This window comes from the organism of the source record quoted next, unplaced genomic scaffold, assembly GCF_019419815.1.
Source record: "Pyrus x bretschneideri cultivar Hongxiangsu unplaced genomic scaffold, Pyrus_bretschneideri_v1 Contig30, whole genome shotgun sequence".
NCBI lineage: Eukaryota > Viridiplantae > Streptophyta > Magnoliopsida > Rosales > Rosaceae > Pyrus > Pyrus x bretschneideri.
Window position 1 is genome coordinate 3141780 of NW_025999613.1, and position 24056 is coordinate 3165835.

A 24056-nucleotide genomic window follows, 5' to 3' on the forward strand; every position below is an offset into this window, starting at 1 on the left:
CTTTGACCGAAATAAGTCTAGCCATTCGGTAGACTCCAGCCGAACTGGGTCTATACCATTCAGTAGACTCCAGCTGAATTGAGTCAATACCATTTGAAAGACTCCAGCCGAAGCTGGGTCTATACCTTTCTCTCACATTTGTGGTAATAATCAAATCCGAGAATTTGGTAAACTTCCGTTTTCTACATTGCTACTTCAAGAGAGCTAGTTAGAAACATGGAAGGACGAGAAAAGTATTCTCCAGTCAAACTTCGATCGGATTTATAAACTTCAGAATTGTACTCATTCATGGACGTAATCATGGTGTGCTTCGGGTATTATCTTTCATGATTAGACGGTCCATAAAAGCGAGCCAAAGAGCCATGGAATCCTTGTTCAGGAGGTATTTCAGTTAGTAATGCTTCGGGCATAAGTCTTTGAATAAAGATCATGGTGGAGGCTTATTTAGCTCTTCCATGCCATTGTTGGCTGCAATGGTTTCTCAGCTTCTTGATAGTCAAGTGGAGATTCACGTCTTGTATCCCACATAAAGTGGTTTCTATTAGAAACGTCCAAATCAAGAAAATCGAACTTGTCATGGTTCGACAATTCATTGAATTAGAGGGAATAAGATTGTGATTGGTGTTATGGGAATGAATCATCCATAAGATCAAAGTTAGAACATTCAAGTTCTATGACATGGTTTTCATGAAAAACGCCAGGTTTTCATGGATGTATTTGTATTATGAAAACTTCGAGTTTCAAAGGCACTAAATCTGAAACTACAAGTTCAATTTAGTTTTATGGATGATTAGTTCATAAAAAAGAGGTTCCTGTAAGAACACATAATGCAATAATATGCTGATTTAAGTGTAGTGGATTTAAGTTTCTTCAGGAACTTAAGTGTGAGCGTTTCGGGACTACAAAAGGATACCATGGTTCAAAGAAGGGAAATAAATTATTGAATCATTAATGTCCAAAAGTAATCTTCAGGTCAATAATTTTGGATTCATTATCATTTTTAATGGACTGCATATCACTTTTAATTAATTCAATAGATCGGGACTAAACAGAGTCGATCGTGGAAGCAAAAATAATTATAACATTCGAGTTAAAATTATTTAAAAGGCCAAAAAATTAGCATTGGGTCAAAAAAGTGTAGCCCAAAAGGGTTTGGGCTTGGGTGCCGTGAGTAGGGCAAAGCCTTAGAGGTGTTTTCACCCAAAATGCGTCCCACTATAGGGAGGTAGGTATGTACATATAAGGCATATCATCTCCTCTTCCCCGAGCGATGTGGGATGTTACAATCCACCCCCTTAGGGGCTCAACTCCCTTGTCGGCACACTTCCGGCCGAGGAGTGGCTCTGATATCAAATTGTCACATCTCAGTCCGTATAGTAAGATATTGAGAGAATGTGATGTGCCTTATATGTACATGCCCACTCCCTATAAAGAGACGCGTTTTGGGTGGAAGCCCAAGAACAAATTTGTGAGGGCATGGTCCAAAGCAAACAATATCTTACTATGCGGACTAAGATGTGACAATTTGGTATCAGAGCCACTCCTTGGTCGGAAGTGTGTTGACGAGGGCATCGGGCCCTTAAAGGGATAGATTGTAAGATCCCACATCGCTCGGGAGAGAAGAGGTGATGTGCCTTATATGTACGTGCCCACCTCTCTAGAATGAGACGCGTTTTGGGTGAAAGCCTAAGAACAAATCTGTGAGGGTGTAGCCCAAAGCGGACAATATCTTACTATACAAACTGGGATGTGACACCGAGGGTTCTTAAGCCTAGCAGCAACCTGCTGGCATATGTGGGCCGAGATCATGGCGCAGGAGCAAGCTCAGCGACGGGGGCTGGCATATAGAATCACGGGCCATGGCAAATGCAAAGCCTAGCAAGCACAAAACTTGCTGGCAGATTGGGCCAAGATCACAAGGACGGGCCAGGAGGTCTACAGGCTTCCTTAGCGAGCAGGCTAGGCTTTGGGCCCATGCAATTCAACCAGGCCGAAAGCCTGGGGAGCGTCTATGTGGTTGCAGCAAGGCCCAGAGGGCTGCTGCGATGGTGGTGCCATGGTGGAGGTGTAGCAGTGGTGCTGTATTGTGCCTAGAATTTGTTTTTTTTTTTTTTTTCGACATAGTTAAGGTCTAACAAACCCTAAATTGCTTCTAATTTCTTTTGATTCTTTGACTCACAAATTCCACATAGCAAAAATTACGTAATGCATGAAACGTATATACATATTGACAAATATATAAAGCATATACAATATATATATATATATATATCGGAAGGTAATATAAACGTAGGGGGGTTCATGCATCATGGGGAATGTTTTAATGCTTCAGGACCGTTTCAAATATCTTCCTTTATTTTAAGCGTACCTGATTGGCAGAAAACAACAAAAGCCTTTGAATTTGTTGAAGATCCTTCTCGGAAAGCCGGAATCTCATTTCCAATGAGTTGTATCACGTTCAACATAGAAAAATTAAATTGAATCAATAGCATGCAGGTCAATTCAAAATAATAAATAAATCATAAAAAGAATGATTAAAACGTAATACTCCCCTGATTGGAGAATAAACTCTCTTTAGCGCATCATCAAGAGCGTGCTGATAACATGTTGTAGGCATAATTTACTGAACAATTATGAAGGCTATAGAGAGAGAGAGGGTACGACAAAGAGAGAGAAGAGAGAGATGTGTAATTGTGAGGTGTGTTCTATTCCACCCCATTGTGCCTCTATTTATAGTAGTAGGGAAGGTTAATTCCTTACCCTTTTAGGATTACAACTCTTAATAGGTAATCAAATTGTAGCAATGGTCTCTCAACTTTAATCAAATTGGAGCAATGGTCCCTCAACTAAAAATTCATTACCATTGATCCCTAACTCATCAAAATGTGTAAATACGGTCATTTTCATCAACTTCGTCAGAATTTTGTCAAAAAGAGTTATGTTGGAAGGACCATTGGTACAATTGGGGTCCCTTAACTCATCAAAACGTGTAGCTTTGGTCATTTTCGTCAACTTCGTCAGCTATGGCCCTTATCATCAACTTCGTTAGACATTTGTCAAAATAAGTTATGTTGGAAGAACCATTGCTATAATTGGGTTAAAGTTAAGGGATCATTGCTCCAATAGGTTAAAGTTGCGGAACCATTTCTCTAGTTGGATTAAAGTTGAGGGACTAATGGTAATGAATTTTTAGTTGAAGGACCATAGCTGCACGTTTTGATAAATTGAGAGACGATGGTAATATATTTTTAATTGAAAGATCATTACTCCAATTGAATTAAATTTAAGGAACCATTGCTACAATTTATTTTTAAATAAATAACTATTAACTTAGCTTGGAAACACAAGAAAAAGAATCAGATAATATCTCCTATCATATCTCAAATTGGTAACAACCCTAATTCACGAAAAATAATTAATGTGACAGGATGTGTCACTCATGTGGCTCCTATTAAACGACAATTCTCTCTCTCTCTCTCTCTCTCGTATTTATATATACCTTGGTTGGTTCTCGCTTCTGTCACTGTTTAGCAGGAGCAGAGAAAATAACATATCTGGGTGCCAGAGCAATTGAAAAAACTGAATTTTGCAGTAATATCCTAGTAAATATTTTTTTGTTTCTCCTATAAACACTCGGAGAAAAAACCAATGAGTTCGATGGCCACAAGAGCCCTAGTGCTCTATCTCCTTTCGAGTTTCTTTCTCGCTACTCTCTCTGTGTTTTTCATCACTCACCATATATGATTACTACTCTCCCCAAATCCGCCTTTCCGGTTATCTCAGTTCCAATCTCTCCCACACCTCCACCACCGATAAAGCATGGCCTGTAACTCTCTTCCTCTCTCTCTCAGTTTTTTGTGTTTCTGTATGTGCGCGTGCCCCACGGAGCGCGCACATCCAAACGCCTTTGTATGTGTGTGTGCCCCATGCTCTTTGCACATGAAGCGCGCTCACATCCAGACGTCTTTGTATGTGTGGAAAAGGTGAAGTGTTGCTCAATGGATAAAACCTGTTCTTTGAGTGTAGGAATTGAAGTTCTGTTGGAGGCTTGTGCTGGCAACAGTGATTGGATTTCTGGGGTCGGCATGTGGGACGGTGGGAGGAGTAGGAGGGGGTGGAATATTTGTTCCTATGTTTACTTTGATTGTTGGATTTGATACCAAGTCTGCTGCTGCTCTCTCTAAATGTAATTTCACTTCTCTCTCTACCCAATCTTCGTCTTCTTCTTCTTCCTTTTTAATTTTTTTTTTTTTTTTTTTTTTTTTTTTGCATATTTTGAGTTTCAAAAACCACCCTTTTCTTTTTCTTTCCAGTGAGTTTATGATGTCAAAATTTTTATTTAAAACATATAATAGAAATTCAACCCATTATATTTAACATAGGATCCCAACTCAATGAAAAACGATTTTCGCAGATTTTATACCTTTCAGTTAAACGGATAAAACAAGAATCTAAGAATTAAAATAAAGGAATGAGATTCAAGAAAATACAAGAGTGTGAAAGGCAATACTAAATTAAGTTTATGATGTAATTTTTATTTAAAACTACATGCACTGGTATCAAAAAGAGTTGTTAAATGATTGATGCATTTCTGTCTCCCAATTGTGTTTCTCCCAAATTCTGAAAATTTTCACCTAACCATTCTACTTGTCTGTGGTATAATATATTACTTAATTTTTGTAATATATTTATTTAATTAAAAAAATATGGTTTAGATTGGATTGGATGATGCAGGTATGATAATGGGGGCATCAGCATCATCATTGTGGTACAATCTGAGAGTGCCAATCATAGACTATGAATTGGCCCTTCTCTTTCAGCCCATGCCCATGCTTGGCATCACCTTGGGTGTTTCTCTCATGGCTTGTTTACGTAACCGTAACCGAAATAGAATGAATTCGAATGAGGAGGAATTGAGTTGAGGAGGAATTGGAATGAAGAGGAGTCAGAATCAGATTCATGTTAAAGTTGTTTACTTAAATGTTAAGTAATCGGAATATGAATGAAATTGAGTTCATATAAGTTGTTTACTAACTCAGCTGAATCGAAATAAATATCAATATGATTACTAAATTACCCTTGTTTATTTTATTTTATTTTATTTTATTCTATATTTATGTTTATTAGCATTTTAATTAGATTTTTTATTTATTTAATTAAAGTAAAGAGTTAAAATATGCATTATTGATTTATTGTGTATAAATTAGATTATAATCTAATTAAAAATAAAAACCTAGCCACATTCATCTTCCTACCCGCAGAAAAGAGAACCCAGATACCTTCAAAGCCGTCAAGACCTTCCCACCCTGCAAAAGAAAGAACCCACAAAGCAATTGGAGAGTCAAGTCCTTCCTACCCCGCAAAAGAAATAACCCAAAAATTCAAAGAAATTCGTTTGCTCATGCCTATTTCTTTCTCAGGTTTATGGTGGTGCAGTGGTGATACATAAGGGAAATGGAGAGGGAGAAGTGGTTAGTGCTCTAAGTTTCAAGATTCTTTGATTCTTAGGGGCAAACAGAGAGTAGTTGTAGTAGGTATGGGATCAGGGCTTGGTGGAGCAACATCTAGTCGTGAGGTAGATGAAGCAGCAGCGTTGGTGAGGGAGATGATCACAGTAAGATGAAAGGCAATATTGGAATAATCACAACCAAGTGAGGGCATAATTGGTAAAAGAAGTTCATTCCCGATTCCCCTCCAATCCATGAATTGAAATACCTCCCTCATGTAGGGAGTCCAATTCCTCCAAAACCAAGAGTGGGATTCCCCAATTGGTGTGGACCCCACACGTTTTTATGATTCCCTAAGATTAAGTAAACAAAGGTGTATCCCGTAATCGGTATCCGATTCCGTAAATTTATTCCGATTACGGGTACGTAAACATGCTCTCAGTGTTGTCTTCCCCTACTGGTTCATCACTGTCCTCATCAGTATTCTCTTCCTGGGTCCGTACATTAATTTACTAAAGATGTTACTCTTATCATCTAGTTGTACCATCATTTGTAATAGAGATGAGATTCACATGCACTAGTGGGTACTATCTCTGTTAGAGAGATGGTACAAATGTAAAATTAGGTAGTAAATGTAGCATTACTCTTAATTTGCTTCTTCTCACACAGCCCAATTTCATATTTTATTTTAATTTATTAATTTTCTCATCTTTTTGCTACTTAGTACTACGGTCTAGTGGTATTCCTCTTCACTAGTAAGTGAGAGGTCTTTAGTTTGATTCTCGTCAAAGGTAAGTTTGAACCACATTGTCGCTAACCCATTGTGAGGCTAAACTCATCCACCTTCCCCTTAATGTAGATAATATATGTTTGTTAACAACAACAAAAAAAAAAAAAATTCTCATCCTTTTTCTCTTCTTTTATTCTTTCTAATCGTATCGGGGACTTCATCAAGGTCTTGTTTTAAAGGGGCTGAGATGTGGAAGGAAGAGACTATTTTAAAGGTCAAAGTGCTTTTACAATTTAGACTGCTAGTAATTTAACGGTACCAATTTTTACCATCTGCTATCCAAATTGAGTATTTAACATAAACCCTCCATATGCTAAAAAGATGGGTCCTAAATCTAAAGTATTTGAAGATCATTATTGAAAGTGAGTGATTTCATTGTGCATTCATTTCTGAAATTTTTGCAAAAAGAATATGCAAGGCAGCAAGAAGCTACAGTGAGCTCTCAGAGCGAACATAAGACACAAATACATCTATGTGACTATAAGTGAGTCCGCGCGTGCATATTTATTTATTTTTGTTGTTTCTGATATGGAAATCTACTGTGTTTTTTTTATTTTTTTTGTTGTTTTGCAAGGTGCAATTCTAATTAATGCAGAGTATGAGCCATTAGTTCCAAGCGAAGAGAAACCAATGATGGTGAGCAAAGTATTGATGTTCTCATCTCAAGTACTGAAAAAAGACTGAACTCTTTTTTTCTGTCTGTTTCAGCAAATACTAATGTTCAATCTTAGATGGAAAAAGGTGTTGGTGCTGGTAGTTGTATAGGTTATTTTCCTTCCTTCTTCAAATCCTCAAGGCAAGTAATCTCCCTCTCCCTGATTGGAGAAGGACTTAGATGGTAGAACGGGCACACACCACTGTGTTGTACCTGTTCCAATATGCAATGTCATGTGTAGAGAACCTTATGCATGAATCATATAATTGGCACGGGACACCTTGGTGTGGTGTACTTGTCTCCTCTGATTGCATGATTGCCAAATGCTTATAACTTCATATTTTTTTAATTGACTGCAGAATGATGTAAATGCTTGCGGTACATGGTATTGGGTCCTCTTCTGCTTAGAGGTAGTAGAACATGTCCTACTTGATAATTGCCACAACTGGTTTCTCAACTCTATTCTAATACGGGGACAACATTTACCCCTTGCTTTTTTAACAGTTATTTTATCTCTTTTGTTCTTTTCTTTTTTCTACATGTTTTATCCTTTTGTAATATTTTTATTTCAGTTTCCCATAACACTTAAGAGTGTTTGGATATGAATTAGTGAAGCTGTGCAAAGAGCACAGGGAGCACAGAATCCATGTGCGAGGCTTCGATCGCTTGGACTCCGGTTCACATTGCATTTTGTGCACTCTGTGGAATCTTGGGAGGCACTGTTGGGGGCTTACTTGGATCTAGTGGAAGTTTCATTCTTGGACTTCTCCTCCTTGAAATTGGTGTCATCCCTCAGGTCTCAAATATTATTTTACCATGGTTAAATCCCATTGAGTGCAATTTTCCCATGTAACTACAATGTATGTAGATTGTCATTGATTGTTACTGTTTCCATGAACAGGTTGCTAGTGCAACTGCCACTTTTGTGATGACATTCTCATCATCTTTATTTGTCGTGGAGTTCTACTTGCTCAAGAGGTTTCCAATTTCATACGGTATGACTTTCATTTTTTGTCTTATTGATTGCTTGATTAGCAAGCAATGGTAATTTCTTTTTTCTGATGTAAATTCCGTTTACAACTATATACCTCACAAGCGTGTCAATCTTGGCTGGCTTCTGGGGACAGTTCCTTGTAAGAAGAGTAGCTGCAATTCTGAAAAGAGCATCAATCATCGTAATCATCCTCTCTAGTGTCATCTTTGCTAGGGCCATCACAATGGGTAAAAACAATTATTCTTTTTCAAACCAAAATTCGCATGTTCCTGTTACTTGAAAACCAAGTTTCATCATCCGTGCATGTCCTGATTCTTGTTTGTGAATTGTTTTTCAGGTGTAATCAACATCAAGACAAGCATCCAAATGATAGCAAATCACGACTTTATGGGATTCTTGAAATTTTGCAGCAGTCATTGATCGCTGGTTAAGATATAGAATGATAGCGGAAAGTCGAAGGAAATCAGGAAAGTGCAATGGGAATGTTTCAAAAGAAAAGTTGTATCATAAGAAATTCATCATAGGAATTGTTGGCCAACACCCAGTTGACCAACTCGAATCAACATTGTTCTGAAGCAATAAAAAGGAAGTGTGTGGTTATCTCTGGTCTAGGTTTTGGTTGCTTGTTAGCTATTGGCTAACACATGAAACCAAGCAAGTAGTGTCCAATCTGTTTCTGGTTTATATAGATTAAGTTTTCTTGTTAGCTTCTGGCTAATAACACATGAAAAATAATTATGCTTTCTGTAGAGGTTAGGCTGCATGTTAGCTACTAGCTAACATCATCTCAAAGACCTCTTGTATTCATTTTATCGAGTTTTATAAATTAGTCTTTAATCTTAATAAAATATCCATTTTGGATAGTGGGTGAATGACTGTCAACCGTTAATTGTTGAATCAACATTCTAATTGTATGTCTTTGTTAAGCAACCAGTGGCCTTGTAGAGCATGTCTAACTCATTGACATAGAGCCAAACATATATAGTTGCTCGGTTCATAACTCACTTGAAACCATGATCTTGATTGCCTTCAAAAAGTATTTCCTATTTGCATTGTTTTGGTCTAACCGTTTAAGATCCTCAGATCGAGCTTTGGGTGGAACCAATCATCTGGAAAAAAATTTCGACACTATGTGTGTTTCTCTCTTTAGTTTTTAAAGAATTTTAAAATAAACTAATGTGGTGCTTTATGATTGCTTGATGCAATCGATAGAAACGAAATGATACCTTTGCCCTTATATTTGACAGAAATTTGAGAAAAAATTGAATTTAGTTTACGATTGCTAATAGATTTCATCACTTGGTTATGATTAACAGCTTTTTTACCACAAAGTCGATTTAAAAATAAGGTCTCACCACAGGGACCATGAAAAAAAAAATTGGCCTAGATTCTATAATGTCCTTTGTAACTCGACTCCAATCTCGTTTTCCCCTTAAAGTTCAAATTTCACCAATTAACCACCTGGGATTCAATTTTTGTTTCCCTTTATCTAAATTCTGTCAATTTCGTAAAAAATTTGTCAAATTGCTTATGTAGCAAAAAAAAAATTGCTTATGCAACAGCACAAGTAAGACCCATCACTCCAAGAATAAAAGAAGCCTATGCTCCATTTAACCTAGAGTGTCATAGATTATGGACTACACTAGTTTGATGCCTATGGACATGGTATCAAGGATTAAAGCTTTTTTGTTTTTTTTTTATACAACGATATACTTATACTAAGAGGTGAGGGAATAAATTAGTTATCCACGAGACTCGAACTTAAGATCTCTCATTTACAAATGGAAAGCAATACCCCTAGACGTAGTACAAAGTGACAGTGATTAAAGTATGTTAAATTATATTAAAAATGAAAAGGATAACATCAATAACATGCAATGTCTGTCATCACATATGATTAAAAAGGTCGAATTAATTAAGAAAATTTTGTGCCTGTTTGATATTTGATTTGGATTCAATTTTTTTTAACTCAAAAACAAGTTTTGAGTCACAAGCTTAAAATTATTGTTCTTTTGTCCAACAAACTTAAAATTGTTGTTTGGTATTTGATTTGGATTCAATTTTACAAAACAACAACTCAAAAAATTTGCAAAACAATGCCTATTTATTGAAAACACAAAAAAGGTTTTTTTTTTATACTCTTTCGATCCTCTCTCCCATCTGTCTTTGTCTTGATCCTCTATCTTCTTTCTTGCCTCATAAATCCTCTCAAGTCTCTTCTCAATTAGATCCCTCATGGTCACCACCTCTACGATTCTCCATCTGGCCAAGATAAATTGATGGCGACGAACGATCAATAATTTTAGAGGTTGCTGGGTCTCAGATCTAAGACTGTGACCTGACCAGCCTCCCTTCTTGTCAGCAGGTTTGGAGTGAGATATATATATATATATATATCTGTGTGTGTGTGTGTAGGAGAACAATTAATTCATCAATGTATGTAGGTCCTAAGTGGTCAACCTTTTCTTCATTTTGGAAGAGCATGGTAGAACCAAATATCGAAACCAAATATGAGTTATCCCATACCAAGTTCAGTCAATTTGGTATTTTTTGGTATTTTATTGATTTTGATACAAAACAAAATTGACTAAGTATTTAACAATACGATATCCGTTTTGAGTTTTCAGAACCCAAGAAAATGGTGTTGAGCCGAATAAGGCAAATGCATAAGAAGTAGTATACGTATTGTATAGCAGTGGCAACAGAGAATGGTGATAAATTATACATATACTAAAAGCTAGTGGGAAAATCACTGTTCATTAACAGTGCCCAAACGGTTTTGCCTTTAATCTAACACACGGTTTTTGGGCTTTTTAAACATGCTACATGAGTTGGCAATTTTTGCCCATATCGCATGCATTTTCGATGCTTCTCACACATGATATCCGCGTGTACGTTGTTTAAGGTGGGGAAGGTGCTCGAACCCTCTTTCATTTTCTTGCATCGCTTTTCCCTTTCACTTGCTCTCTGTTTTTCTTCTTTTCTCCCTGTTTAATCTTTCGTGTTTATCATTTGCCATCTGAAAAGGTTGTTTTTCCAATTGATTGTGTTGTTTCAAGTGGTTTCTCTACTTTATTCTTTTTGTCTTTTCTTTGATTAGGAAGAAAATTTGCAGATCGATTAATGTAAAATTAAAATCTTTGTGTTTTCTATCGGTTATTTCCTAACTTTTTTTCGTGTTTTTAGTGTCGTTGTTTAATCTGATTGCATTGTTTATTTCGAGAAATGTTGGTCTGTCAATTGTAGGGTTTCTGTGTGCAATCTTGGAAACTCTTTTCGATTAAGGTGTGTGCATTTTTTATTTGGAATGTTTTCTGTTTTTTTTTTCGACATAACCAGTCCCTAATTTTACGATTTCATTAATTTTAAAAGAATGAATTGACGAAAATGCCCCTAGAGGCGAGATTGTTGACTTTCATTGACCATCATTTTGTGACATGTGTGAGCTATTATTATATATTATTTTCGAAGTACTCGATGATACGAATGCATAGGTTCAAGTGGAATTGAAATCGAAGTTATGGTTAAAATTTTATGGAAATACAGACGTGAGGGTGATTTAGTCATTTAATATTTTCTGGTGGATATTTTATTATCTAAATAAATTTTCTGGTCATGAGACCCACACCCACACCAAACTCTCCACTCTTCTCCTGCCACGTGTCTTCCTTCCCATCTCTCTAAACTCTTGAACACTCTCCGTCTCTTACCTAATTTCGACGTCCTGGGTCCATTTAGCTTCAAATCTTAACCATTTTTCACATTTAACCTACCAAAATGAAGCTTAAGAGGAGAAGAATGGAATTATACCAACATATGGTCCTGCCGTGGCTGAAAAATGCTTGAAAAAAGGCTTGCAACATCCCACGGGTTCGCCGAAATCTAAGAATGTCTCCTCCTCGTCTCAGTGTAGTTCCACTGTCCAAAATACATAAACATGATCAATAACAAACCACGAGAATGCAAGGAGAGGGGTTTAGAATGTCCCAAGGCTTACCTAAGCGTGAACAGCGAGATTCGTCGACGATGATGGTACTCACAATGGCACTGCATAATGAGGTGAGGGAAGGAATTTAGGAGCAGTTTCCTTCATTTCTGGGTTCCTAGAACTTATAGAGGGGGTTTGTGATCAAGGTGTTGTGGTCGAGGAACTCATCATTGATCTTGTGCAAAGAGCACAAAGAGAGTGAGTCTGGTGTTTAAGATGAGGAGGAAAGGGGGAGGTGCACGACGAAGTGGTGGTCATTGGTGGCTGTGGAGTTCGCCGGAGTGGCGAGTTGTGTGGGTCTTAGTGTCTGCAATAGTAGAGGAAGGAAATGGAGAGAGCGATAGAGTTAGGTGAGAAACGGAGAGGGTTTGAGAGTCTAGAGAGAAGGGAAGAAAGATACGTGGCAGGAAAAGAGTGGAGAGTTTAGTGTGGGTGTGGGTCCCACAACCGGAAAATTTGTTAAAATAATAAAATATCCTACCAGGAAATATTAAAACAATCAAGGATCAAAATTCAAAAATACAAAATTGCTAAAGTACCCTCACGTCCGAATTTCCATAAAATTTTATCCGTAACTTCGATTTCAATTCCACTTGCGTCTATGCATTGATGCTTCACTGCCCAACATTCCATGCCATACAGCACCACTGGCCTTATTGCCGTCCTATAAAAATTCCCCTTGAGCTTTAGTGGCATACGGCGGTCACACAACACGCCAAATGCACTCTTCCACTTCATCCATCCAACTTGTATTCTATGGTTGAGGTCTCCATCTAATTCTCCATTCTTTTGCAAGATAGATCCTAGGTAGCGAAAGCGGTCGCTCTTTGGTACTTCTTGATCTCCGATCCTCACCCCCTAACTCATTTTGGCCTCCATTTGCACTGAACTTGCACTCCATATATTTTGTCTTTGATTGGCTTAGGCGAAGACCCTTAGATTCCAACACTTCTCTCCAAAGGTTAAGCTTCGCATTTACCGCTTCCTAAGTTTCATCTATCAATACTATATCGTCTGCGAAAAGCATACACTAAGGAATATCGCATTTGTTTTTTGTTGTATGATCTAAATGCCAATTTTGCTGCTCTTACATACAAAAATGGGGCATCAACGAAGGATAAGAATCTATGTCAGATATGATTATCCTTCAATTATTCATTACTTCGAACCTTTGACAGGCGATCTGTTTACCGCTCGTTTCGCGGATTGTTACTTCTACGAGACAGTCTTCCCGTCGCTAGAGGGATATAAGAATGTCAACATTCCTGAAAAACAACGTGAATTATTGTGGACAACTCCCACTTTGTCTTATTTAGATCCCCGCACCGCTCAGTCTAATTTAAAGCAATCCAGAAGAATGTGGTATAACTGTCTGAGTGAATATTTGACTAATTAAGGATATATGAACAACGAACTATACCCTTGCATGTTCATTAAGAAGTCACATTCCAATTTACGATTGTTACAGTTTATGGCGATATGCACTTCATTAGAACTTCTGAAAGCTCACGAGAATTATCGCACACTTGAAGTCGGAATTTGAGATGAAAGATCTAAGAAAGACTTGATATTGTCTTGGTCTCGAGATAGAGCATTAGTCTCGAGATATATCAATCGAACTACATCCAGAAGATGTTGCGCCACTTTAACGTGGATAAAGTGAAGCCTTTGAGGACTCCTATAGTCATTCAATCGCTAATGGCAAAACGAGATCCCGTCAGAAGAATGATGATGAAGAGATTTTAGAGCCTAAAGTTCCTTATCTAAGTGCGATATATGCTTTATTGTACTTAGCTTAATGTACTGGACCTGATATCTTCTTCGCTATTAATCTTTTGGCAAGATACAGTAATACAATGACACGCATACATTGGAATGGTGTTAAAGACATCTTATGTTACCTTAAGGGTACTATAGACCTGGGCATGTTTTATCCCTACAGATCCTCAAGTGATGTCACACCCTTCTTATCTCGAGTCGATTCTCACCTTGTTGGTTATGCCGACGCAGGATAATTATCTAATTCGCATAAGGCGCGCTCTCAAACTGAAGGAAATATTTGTGAAAACTAGTTCATTTGAGCAACATCTATGCATGCTATTAACAATTAAAAGGCAGAATCATGCTTGTATGCACTCGAAAACAAAAGTTTACCCATGAAATTCAAGGCCTAGGAATTGTGGTAAACCAATACTCAACTCAAAACAATGTGAGTTAAGAAACTTTATACCTTTGAAGCACCTCTTTGCTTAGCAAATGTTAATCACCCATGTGAGGGCATTATTTCCTTAGTATCCTTGTTCCTTGACCCTATGGATGTGGATGGAGGAACTTTGCTTCTTGGCTCCATGATTTCTTGGATGGATGAATGAATGGATTCTCCAAGTTCCCAAAATAGAGAACCTCTAAGTCTCCACACCAAGGAGAGCATTGATGAAGAGATAAGTGATCTAGAGGAAGGAAGATTGCTAGCTATGTTCCTTTAGGGTGGCCGTCCTTCATTAGAGAAGAGAAAACTTTTTGTTCTCTTATCTTCAATGATGAAATAGTTATAAAGTGCCTTTTATACCACCTCACAATGGAGTGGCAAACTTGCAATTAATACAAGTTTGCTATCCTCACCAATATGGCCGGCCATTGTAGGTTAATTGGGCTTTGAAGCCCTTTGTGTTTTCAAGTTGTCATACAACTTGAGTTATTAGGCTTAACATTCAAATCCCATTGGACCTTGAGGCCCAAAACTAACCCAAGATGTAATACGAACTTATTCGTTTGATTAATTAACATATTAATTAATCCTAGCCATAAATAATTAAACCATTTAATTATCCTCCTTACTCATCTCCGTTGTTTCTTCAATATCTACCTTACTCGGTGTACGATCCATTAGGTTCCTTTTAGCGAGGCACTGGGCGATTAGAACTCTTCAAATCGATTGTGAATTGAAACTTACTTTCAATTCTCCCTTTAGTGATTAAACACCTTTAGGGCTTCCACAAACCATGAGTGACACCTAACAGTATGTCATGGCTACCCAAGCTAATTGGAAGAGGTGGAGAACCTATTCAGTTTAGGATTACAATGCAATACGGTCTTTCTCTAATACAATACTCTTGACCACATTGTTTGGTTTGATAGTTTATTCATGTCTACCATCCAATGTGATTTGGAACGACTTCCTAAATCTCATTCATACTCTGGAAAGAGATTCTTAATCATATCATAAAGTATTCTCCCTTAAACGGTTTGAAGGTTAGAGATCCCTTGTTGCACATTCACTTGCCTCCATGGCTAAGTGGCTTAACCCCAACTATGTCGTGGACACCCTATGATAGAATGACTTTGACATAGTCAAAGATCAAGGACCTAACCACAAGACAACTATGATGCCTCAGGTCAAATGACTACTTTGCATTATCCCAACCATGAGTTCTCATTTGACATGAGTATGAGAACTCCTTGTTGATCGCATTCAGTGGACTCATTCTCTATTAAGCACCTACATGCTTATCTTGGTGTCAGCCACACCAATGACTTGAGACCAGTCACTTTCTTTAAGAGAAGATATAACACATATTGATCTTAACGAACTGTCAATACCCAATTGGCAATCCTATTATCAGGAACGTTTAGGATATGTATACGAAAGAGAATGGTCTCGTGAATCTAACTTCTTTAGATCACATTCTCCCAATTACATATTCCTTGGACTTATCATTTAAGCATATAACATTTATATGAGATGGCTTTAAACAATAATTTTTGCCCTTTATATTGAACTAGATTAGTTTAACATGTGAAATGTTCGTAAAGTATCATCATATGATTGGCTTTAGAGCACATTTCTAACACAAATGGGCTATGTCTTTACCGTTAGAAGCACCACGATCTCTTGGAGGTCAACTAAACAGACCTTAATTGCTACTTCGTCTAACCATGCTGAAATTCTCGCCTTACATGAAGCAACTCGAAAATGCTTATGGCTGAGAGCAGTTATTGGCCTATTTCGAAGCTCTTGCGATCTTTACCCCATTGTTGACGTCCTGACGATGATCTATGAATACAACGTAGTATGCATCGAACAACTTAAGAAGGGTTACATCAAAGGAGACAACACCAAGTACGCTGCGTCGAAGTTCTTCTTCTCACATAAACAACAAGAGCATCAGAAGATTGAAGTCACGCAAATCCGTTCACAAGACAATTTGGCCGACCTCTTTACCAAATCACTACCGAAGGCGACGTTTCAGAAGCTTGTTCAAAGAATTGGTATGCGTAAACTTTCTGAGTTGTAACATTGTTAGTTCTCTTTGACATTGTGTCAAACTTAGGGGGAGTATCCTTAAGTATAGTTGCTTGATTTTAATGTGCTCTTTTCCCCTACAATTATGAGCATTTTTCCTATTGGTTTTTGCTACCTAACGAGGTTTTGACGAGGCTTGGGTGGATCATATCTCTGATGACGTCTCGTAGACATTTCATTTGACTTTATATTTCTCACGCATTTTTCTTTAGGCTATAGATTTTGTCCCTATTTGGGTTTTTACCATAGCCATAGGTTTTTTGTGAGACTTAGTTCCTTATGCAAGTTCCTACCTTATTCGAGACAAACGTGTTCATAGAATCAGTGCCAATGAGTCGACTTCCTCAACTCTACATGATGCCGAATTTACTTGAGTATTTACACACTCAAGGGGAGTGTTACAAACTATGTATTTAAGTGTGATTATATAAATCCCAAATTAGATTTGATACTAGTTATTTTTCCCTATTATAACTTGTATTCCTTGGAAGAGAACGATTATTCCCTCCCTTATTACTATAAATAAGGTCACGTATGGTGAATAACACATCATTTACACAACACTATGAACACATCTCCTTCTTTATTATCTCTCTATGCCGCGACCCCTCTCTCCTGTCAGATTAAAATAAGCCACAACAAAAGGAGGTTATCATAGCTGTTTATTTATTTATCAACAAATTGAAATAATTCAATATTGATTTGACTTTTAAACCAAAGATACACATTTTCTAATTCTTTTTTTGTTGGTCCAATTAGATTTTTGGATACTAAAAAACAAAACTAATAATCTAAAAAATCAAAATTTATATTTATGAGAAAAAAAAAAAAAAAAAAAAAGGAAAAAGAAGGTGGTAAAGGTGAGATGGATGATGATTATAACTGAAAAATGACGAGGACGACGATGACATCTCACTGAACCTCAAGAAGATCCGGACGACGATGGCAGAGGTGATCCAAAACCCAATTTTCACTTTTTTTTTCTTTTAATTTCTCATATTTTTTTGCTTTTAAATTTCCATTTTTCCTTTCTTATAAAGTTGTAAACCCTCCACCACTTGACAAAAACTGTGAAGACCATCGAATTCTCTTGGCTCAGTAATCTAGACAAACCCTTTTATATTTTTATATATGTAAGTAAATATATTTCAAATTTCACCATTACCCAAATCGCAATTTCCAATTGGGAACCCAAAAACCCTAGAAAGATCGGATTTTGTAGTGGATCGGGCGAGTTGGAAGAGGAACAACATGGGGGATAACCAGGACGACGATCGGAGTCAGAGCAGCGACTACACGTCGGAGGACGAAGGCACCGAAGACTACCGGCGCGGCGGCTACCACGCCGTTCGAATCGGCGACACTTTCAAGAGCGGACGGTATGTCGTTCAGACCAAGCTCGGTTGGGGCCATTTCTCCACCGTCTGGCTCGCCTGGGACACCCAACACTCTGTACTACTCTCTCCCTCTCCTCGCTTTTTACGACACTGCGTTTTATTGCTTTTTGATATGAGGTTATAGCTATTAGGATTTTGAAAATGTAGGGGAAAATAATTGAAATTTTCATCTTGTTCTTGGTTTCTTTAATCTTTGAGATGCTCAATTTGAAGTAAATTAATGGAGGATTAATGATGGGTTTTTTGTTGTTGTTGGGTGGGTGTTGAATTGCACAAAAATGACAGAGGTTTGTTGCTCTGAAAGTGCAAAAGAGTGCTGACCACTATACCGAGGCGGCCATGGATGAGATAACCATCTTGAAACAGATTGCAGAGGGAGACCCGGATGATAAAAAATGCGTGGTGAAGCTTCTGGACCATTTTAAGCATTCGGGACCAAATGGGCAACATGTTTGTATGGTTTTCGAGTACTTGGGTGATAATCTGTTGACACTTATTAAGTACAGTGATTACCGGGGAGTGCCATTACGTATGGTTAAGGAGATTTGTTATCATGTTTTGGTTGGATTGGATTATTTGCACAGACAGCTCTCCATTATACACACTGATTTGAAGCCGGAGAATATCTTGTTGATGTCAATGATAGACCATCTCAAGGATCCGACAAATTCAAGAGCACCTTTTATTCTTCCAAGTGGTAAAGACAAGGATGCATCGGAGTCGGGGTATGCAAAAGCATTAAATGGGGATATGTCTCGGAACCAGAAGAAAAAGATTAGAAGAAAGGCAAAGCGTGCAGCTCAAGAGTGCGCGGATAGAGATGAAGCTGATGCTGATGTAGAAACATCCGCCAACGTAGAGGCATCTCTTAACACAAAATTGAATGTGTGTTCTGTCGAAGAGCAGACTACTAGTTCTGTCAAAGCGGATAGATCATCAGATGCCGATGGACCAAATGGATCTCGTCCAGGAAGTCAGGGTACTAAGAGAGGCAATCGCACCACAAGGCGGAAGTTGTTGGCATCAATTGACCTGAAGTGCAAATTGGTTGATTTTGGGAATGCATGTTGGACGTACAAACAGTTCACAAACGATATCCAAACAAGACAGTATAGGTGCCCAGAGGTGATCCTCGGCTCAAAATATTCTACCTCCGCAGATCTTTGGTCTTTTGCATGCATTTGTTTTGAGCTTGCAACTGGTGATGTGCTCTTTGATCCCCACAGTGGTGACAACTTTGACAGGGATGAGGTATGGATGTATCCATAGACTATAATTTTCAGTTGTTGCTTGACTCTGTTTATGAGCACTCTCCCTATCACGCTCACACAAGGAACAGTTCGTATCATGATTCCATTAAAACGTCCAATATTCATCTTTAGAAATTGACAGGTCAATTTTACTTTTATTCCCCTGCCCCTGCTCCCATATGTTTGAATAAATACATCTAATATACTGTAAACAGCTGGTAATGCGTAGTTGCAGTTAATAAGATATTGATGATACAGTTGGCAAGAATAAGGTACACGAATGAACATGCTTTGTGACTGAGATAATTTTTTTGGAAACAGAGTTTTTGAAGAACACGGGTAGGAAAAGGATTCATTCGAAAAGAATGTATGACTGACTGAGTGCTCGTCATGATTTTGTTTTAATGGACAGAGAGTTGTACCATTGATAACATTTTAATACTCCTTTCCAATACAATCAACCTACCATATGTATTCAAACATTTTTAGTTTTGATTGCTACATTAAAAACTTCCTATTGGCATCGATAGAAATGACCATAGGAAGTGCACTGTTAGCGGTTGTTGAGAATCTCTACATATGAATATAGAGTATGAGCTCCAATAAAACTTGGCTGACCATATACATATAGTGACTCAGCAGTATCTGCTGACTGTTGTCGATAGATTTCAATAGCTTTAAGCTGTTTATTTTAGTATTTTTCTCTACATGCCTTGGTTGACTGTTGGTCCTTAAACATTTAGCTGAATATGTTCAGTGTTTTTGATTAAATAGAGTACTCTTTTGTACTTTCTTATTGATTTTTCTGTGAGTCCTTTTATTGACTTCTTCAATGATCTCAAGCATTTGAACCTGTGCTGGTGCTTTCTACTTTGTCTATATTGTATTACCTAGTAATCTTATCTCGGTTTTTTCAGGATCACTTAGCATTGATGATGGAGCTTCTTGGAATGATGCCACGAAAGGTGAGAAATTTGTAAACCCCACTATCGAAATTAAACTGAACTTCATCTAACTTAAATTTGCGAACTGCAGATTGCCTTAGGTGGTCGATATTCCAGAGATTACTTTAATAGATATGGTGATTTGAGGCACATTCGCCGCTTGCGCTTTTGGCCCCTGAATAAGGTTCTGGTAGAAAAGTATGAATTCAGCGAGAAAGATGCAAGTGAATTGGCTGACTTTCTCGTTCCCATCCTCGACTTTGTCCCTGAGAAACGGCCTACTGCTGCACAGTGCCTTCTTCATCCATGGATCAGTGCAGGTCCTCGACTATTGGAACCATCTATAGCTTCTGATAAAAAGCAAGGAGTGGACAGTGACACGACTGAAGAAAACCAGAGGGAAAAAAACGAAAGGGAGGCAATGGAAGTTGGATTGGCAAATATTGCCATTAATTCCGATTCTAAACCGGTCAAAGATGTCCCATCTAGTAGTAAACCCTCGAGGGCAGCCATAAGTAGTTCATCCAGGTAGAGCTGTAGTGTAATTTTTGTCTACGGAATATGACTTTTGATCAGATTTCTTGTTCGGCTGTGCAATTTCTGGCAAGGTGTGATTGCTTCAAGCTCGACTTACAAACGTATTATTTGTGAACGAGAGGAGAGGTGGATGGAATAGGCACCTAATTCTTGTGCTGGCAAAACACTTGTCTCTGAAATATTCATTTTAATGTGATTCATGTACTGAATGCCAATCTTGATATTGGGATTATTGAAATATAAATCCCACAATGTTTTACTTTTCAACCTTTTTATAATCGTTAAATATCTTAATCTTCATTTCAATATTATCCGTACAAAAAATTATTTGACTCGGAGTTCGTTTATGCATTTATATATATGGAACAAATTGACTATCCGAGTACTAAGTAACATATTCATTTAGATGACCAAACAATCTATTTTGTTGATACATGTGTGAACAATCTCCAATTCGAATATTTTTTGTATGGGTGATCTTGAAATGGAGATTAAGAAGTTGAATTTTTCAATGGAGTAAAGATACGGTGTTTGTAATGGAGGAGACGCATATATTATCTAATCATTATGATATTATCATGAGGCTAAATTGTACAAATTAATAATTCTAATAATTTGGTATGCGTCATACGTCAATCTTAGTCACATTGCTAATTTGGATGCAAATCAAACTTTTTATCCATCACTTATCTAATTTTGTTCTGATGCGAGTCGGGGTAAAATATATCATGAGGCTAAATTCAAGTTGTTTTTTTCTTTATTTTATTTTTATTTTTTGACAAACGATATTGGCTACACTAAGGGGGTGAGGAATGAGCCCTCACAATGGGTTAGCAATAATGTGATTCAAATTCGTTTTTAACGAAAATCGAAACTAAAATCTCTTAAGTTATTCAAGCTATTTAATTAAGCCATATTTACACACGCATTTGTCCAAATTGGAGGGAATTTGAAGGAAAAATTTGATCAAAACTGAGTTCGATAACTAGCTTAACAAGAGTATGATATATTTTTTTCCCTAAACTACATAAGGAACATGGATGTATGAAGAATATCATATTGATAATTATGTGCAATTTTATCCTTTGAACAAACTCTGTTTTAAGAATACAAATTAGATTTGAGGACAAGTTTCATGAACTTCTACGTTAAATCAAAGAGACATGATAACGACATGTTGGGTCTCCCATGTGGGCAGAGAGTGCCTTTGCCGTGAAAACAACATTCTACTTTTTGCCTACCACTGACTAAAAACATTTGAATGCAAAATTGTTGATATCCATGTGAAGAGATTTTTTCATATATTTGGCGCACAAGCTTATATACCACGTGCTATAACATAAGTGAAAAAATAATAAATTTTTTAGTTTTTTTCTATTTCGATTATTACATGTGGTGCATCATCTTATGTTTCAGACATACTAAAAAATCACTACAACATCTCAGTGTCTTGCTATGCAAAACATTCTACATGTGAATGAATAGAGTTCAAATCTTTTGCACCCATTTTGTGTGTGGGCCTCTCTGTGGCTTCTATTACTGATTGACACGTCTATTGTTATGGATCTTTTGATCGAGTTGGATTTGAGCCTAGGAGTAAAACACTCAACTCCCCTAGTTCGTTTCCACTACCAAGTCCTGAAATACTTTGAAACAATTAGCGTGTCTTAGGAAGCATTCAGTTGACTAAATGACTCCATTTTAACAATGATTGAATGATTACAATAAATTGTAAGTTGTCTGAGTGAAGCGTGGCGTGAAAGTTAAAAGTTCACTGGTTTAGTGAGAGAGACACACAGAGAGCATGTGCTTGCTTGCATGATTAAGGATGACTATTCTAGGGTTTCTTATGTTTTGGCAGTTTTACAGGAACTAAGAAAGCTTGTAGGAAAACTTAGGATGAAAGGAAAGCTTATTCTTTAAGAACTAGGGTTTCCTACACTTAAAGAAAGCTTGCTGTAGTTGGTGTGTTCTCTTCTCTCCTTCTTGTTGTTTTTAACGTACTGACCTCTTTAATTTAGATGTAAGGATTCATACAAGTTCCAGCTAGGGAATCCCTTGGTTTCCTCTCTTCTTCCCTTTTTACTCAATCATCTCTTTCTCTATCCATGGTCGAAGTCATAAAGCCCTCTTTTGGTATAGCGTTGCAGGAGGCTGATAGCATTGCAAACCTAGGCTGAACACTCTGTTTCACATCCCGGCCCGGGGCGGATCACTTCCCGGGCCCGCTTCCACTACCGTAGCACGATATTGTCCGCTTTGGGCTGGGATGTGACATTGGTATCAGAGCCTAACCCTGGTCGTGGTGTGTCGACGAGGACGTCGGGCCCCTAAGGGGGGTGGATTGTGACATCCCACATCGCCCAGGGGAGTGAACCTTAAATGTATATTCCCATCCATACCTAGCACGAGGCCTTTTGGGAGCTCACTGGCTTCGGGTTCTGTATGAACTCCGAAGTTAAGCGAGAAGGGGGCTAGAGCAATCCCATGATGGGTGACCCACTGGGAAGTTGCTCGTGAGTTCCCGAAAACAAAACCGTGAGGGAATGGTAAGCCCAAAGCGGACAATATCGTGCTACGGTGGTGGAGCGGGCCCGGAAAGTGGTCCCCCCCCCGGGCCGGGATGTGACACTCTGCATAGAGTTCTTTCTTCTTGCACCATTCCATAGATTCCATCTTTGACAACGATCTTCTCTATTTTCTCTCTTGTTTTCCTATATAAGCTTGGAAGGGAAAGATTCTTTCTCTACTTAAATAATGAGGCACGCGACTCTAGATCAAAATGCGATCTCCTTTTGGATTTGGATGGCTCAACTTTGGATTTTGGTTGTTTCCTAAGTGTCCTATTTGATTTATAAGGAAAAGGATGATGGGGCTTTGTGCTCTCAAACTTTCCCACATGGAATTAGAACTATGGGCTTGGATTTTTGGTGCTTCCAAGCAACCCAATAATATTCCACAACCCTAAATCTATGTAGGCCTAATGAACTTCCTTAATCATTGACATCACAATCCACTTGGCAAGCCCTGTTATGTGACTTGGGCCCATTTAAGCATGTAGGCAGATTGTTGTGGTTTATTATAACGTTAATATTACAATATGGCTTGACACAATAAATACATAGATGGTTTGCATGGGCTTGGCACATTTATACAAACATCTAATTTGTAATTATTATTTTATTTGTGTGGCGTGATTGTACATGCGCATACCTCTCGTTTCGCTCTTTTGCATGAATTTAGGCTCGACTTGTGACGTATTTGCGATAATTGGACCTTAAGATGCAATTGAACTTGCATGTGAGATTTTTGGACCCTAACATCCGTAGCTTAACCCTCTTTAACTATGTTTCCATAAATGACGCAGCACAAAACTAGTAATGATTTCAAGCGTAAATCCTTGAAGAATAAAATTCTAGAGACCACTAGTTTGATAGAAATTCAAAAGTATAATTTGGTTAATTGATTGAAAGATGATTACAATTGAAACATCCAACAACTTAAATAAAGTTGTTTTAAACACTTGAGACAACCCAAAAGCCTTAGGAAATTAAAGGACACTAAAATGACATTAATCAAACAAAAATAAGTCCACAATTTTTAACAGACTTTAAAACCCTTTCCTTTTTCTTTTTTTTTTTCCACTTTTCCATGTAGAAATTCACCCAATCTTATCCTACATCAGTCAACTTCAGTTGTAAATAACTCGCCCTCGAGTTCATCTTGAAAAAGGGTTGATATGAATGTTGAT

At 37.7% G+C, this 24056-nt stretch overlaps 1 protein-coding gene and 1 pseudogene across 1 annotated transcript; both read left to right on the forward strand.

The window, feature by feature from the left end:
• Nucleotides 1-3521: 3521 nt before the first annotated feature.
• On the forward strand, nucleotides 3522-8306 carry LOC103941934 (annotated as a pseudogene).
• Nucleotides 8307-17338: 9032 nt separating this feature from the next.
• LOC103941933 (SRSF protein kinase 1) lies at nucleotides 17339-20572 on the forward strand. Its single transcript, XM_009352133.3, has 4 exons — nucleotides 17339-17629; nucleotides 17860-18825; nucleotides 19742-19789; nucleotides 19860-20572. Exons 1-4 carry the CDS (start codon nucleotides 17429-17431, stop codon nucleotides 20298-20300), a joined length of 1656 nt encoding a protein of 551 aa, XP_009350408.2. The 5' UTR covers nucleotides 17339-17428; the 3' UTR covers nucleotides 20301-20572.
• Nucleotides 20573-24056: the final 3484 nt, after the last annotated feature.

Coding starts and splice junctions, on each gene's coding strand:
- LOC103941933 (XM_009352133.3), top strand. CDS start 17,429: ATGGGGGATAACCAGGACGACGATCGGAGTCAGAGCAGCGACTACACG. Junction 17,630..17,859: donor CCTGGGACACCCAACACTCT/GTACTACTCTCT, acceptor CAAAAATGACAG/AGGTTTGTTGCTCTGAAAGT. Junction 19,790..19,859: donor TTGGAATGATGCCACGAAAG/GTGAGAAATTTG, acceptor TGCGAACTGCAG/ATTGCCTTAGGTGGTCGATA.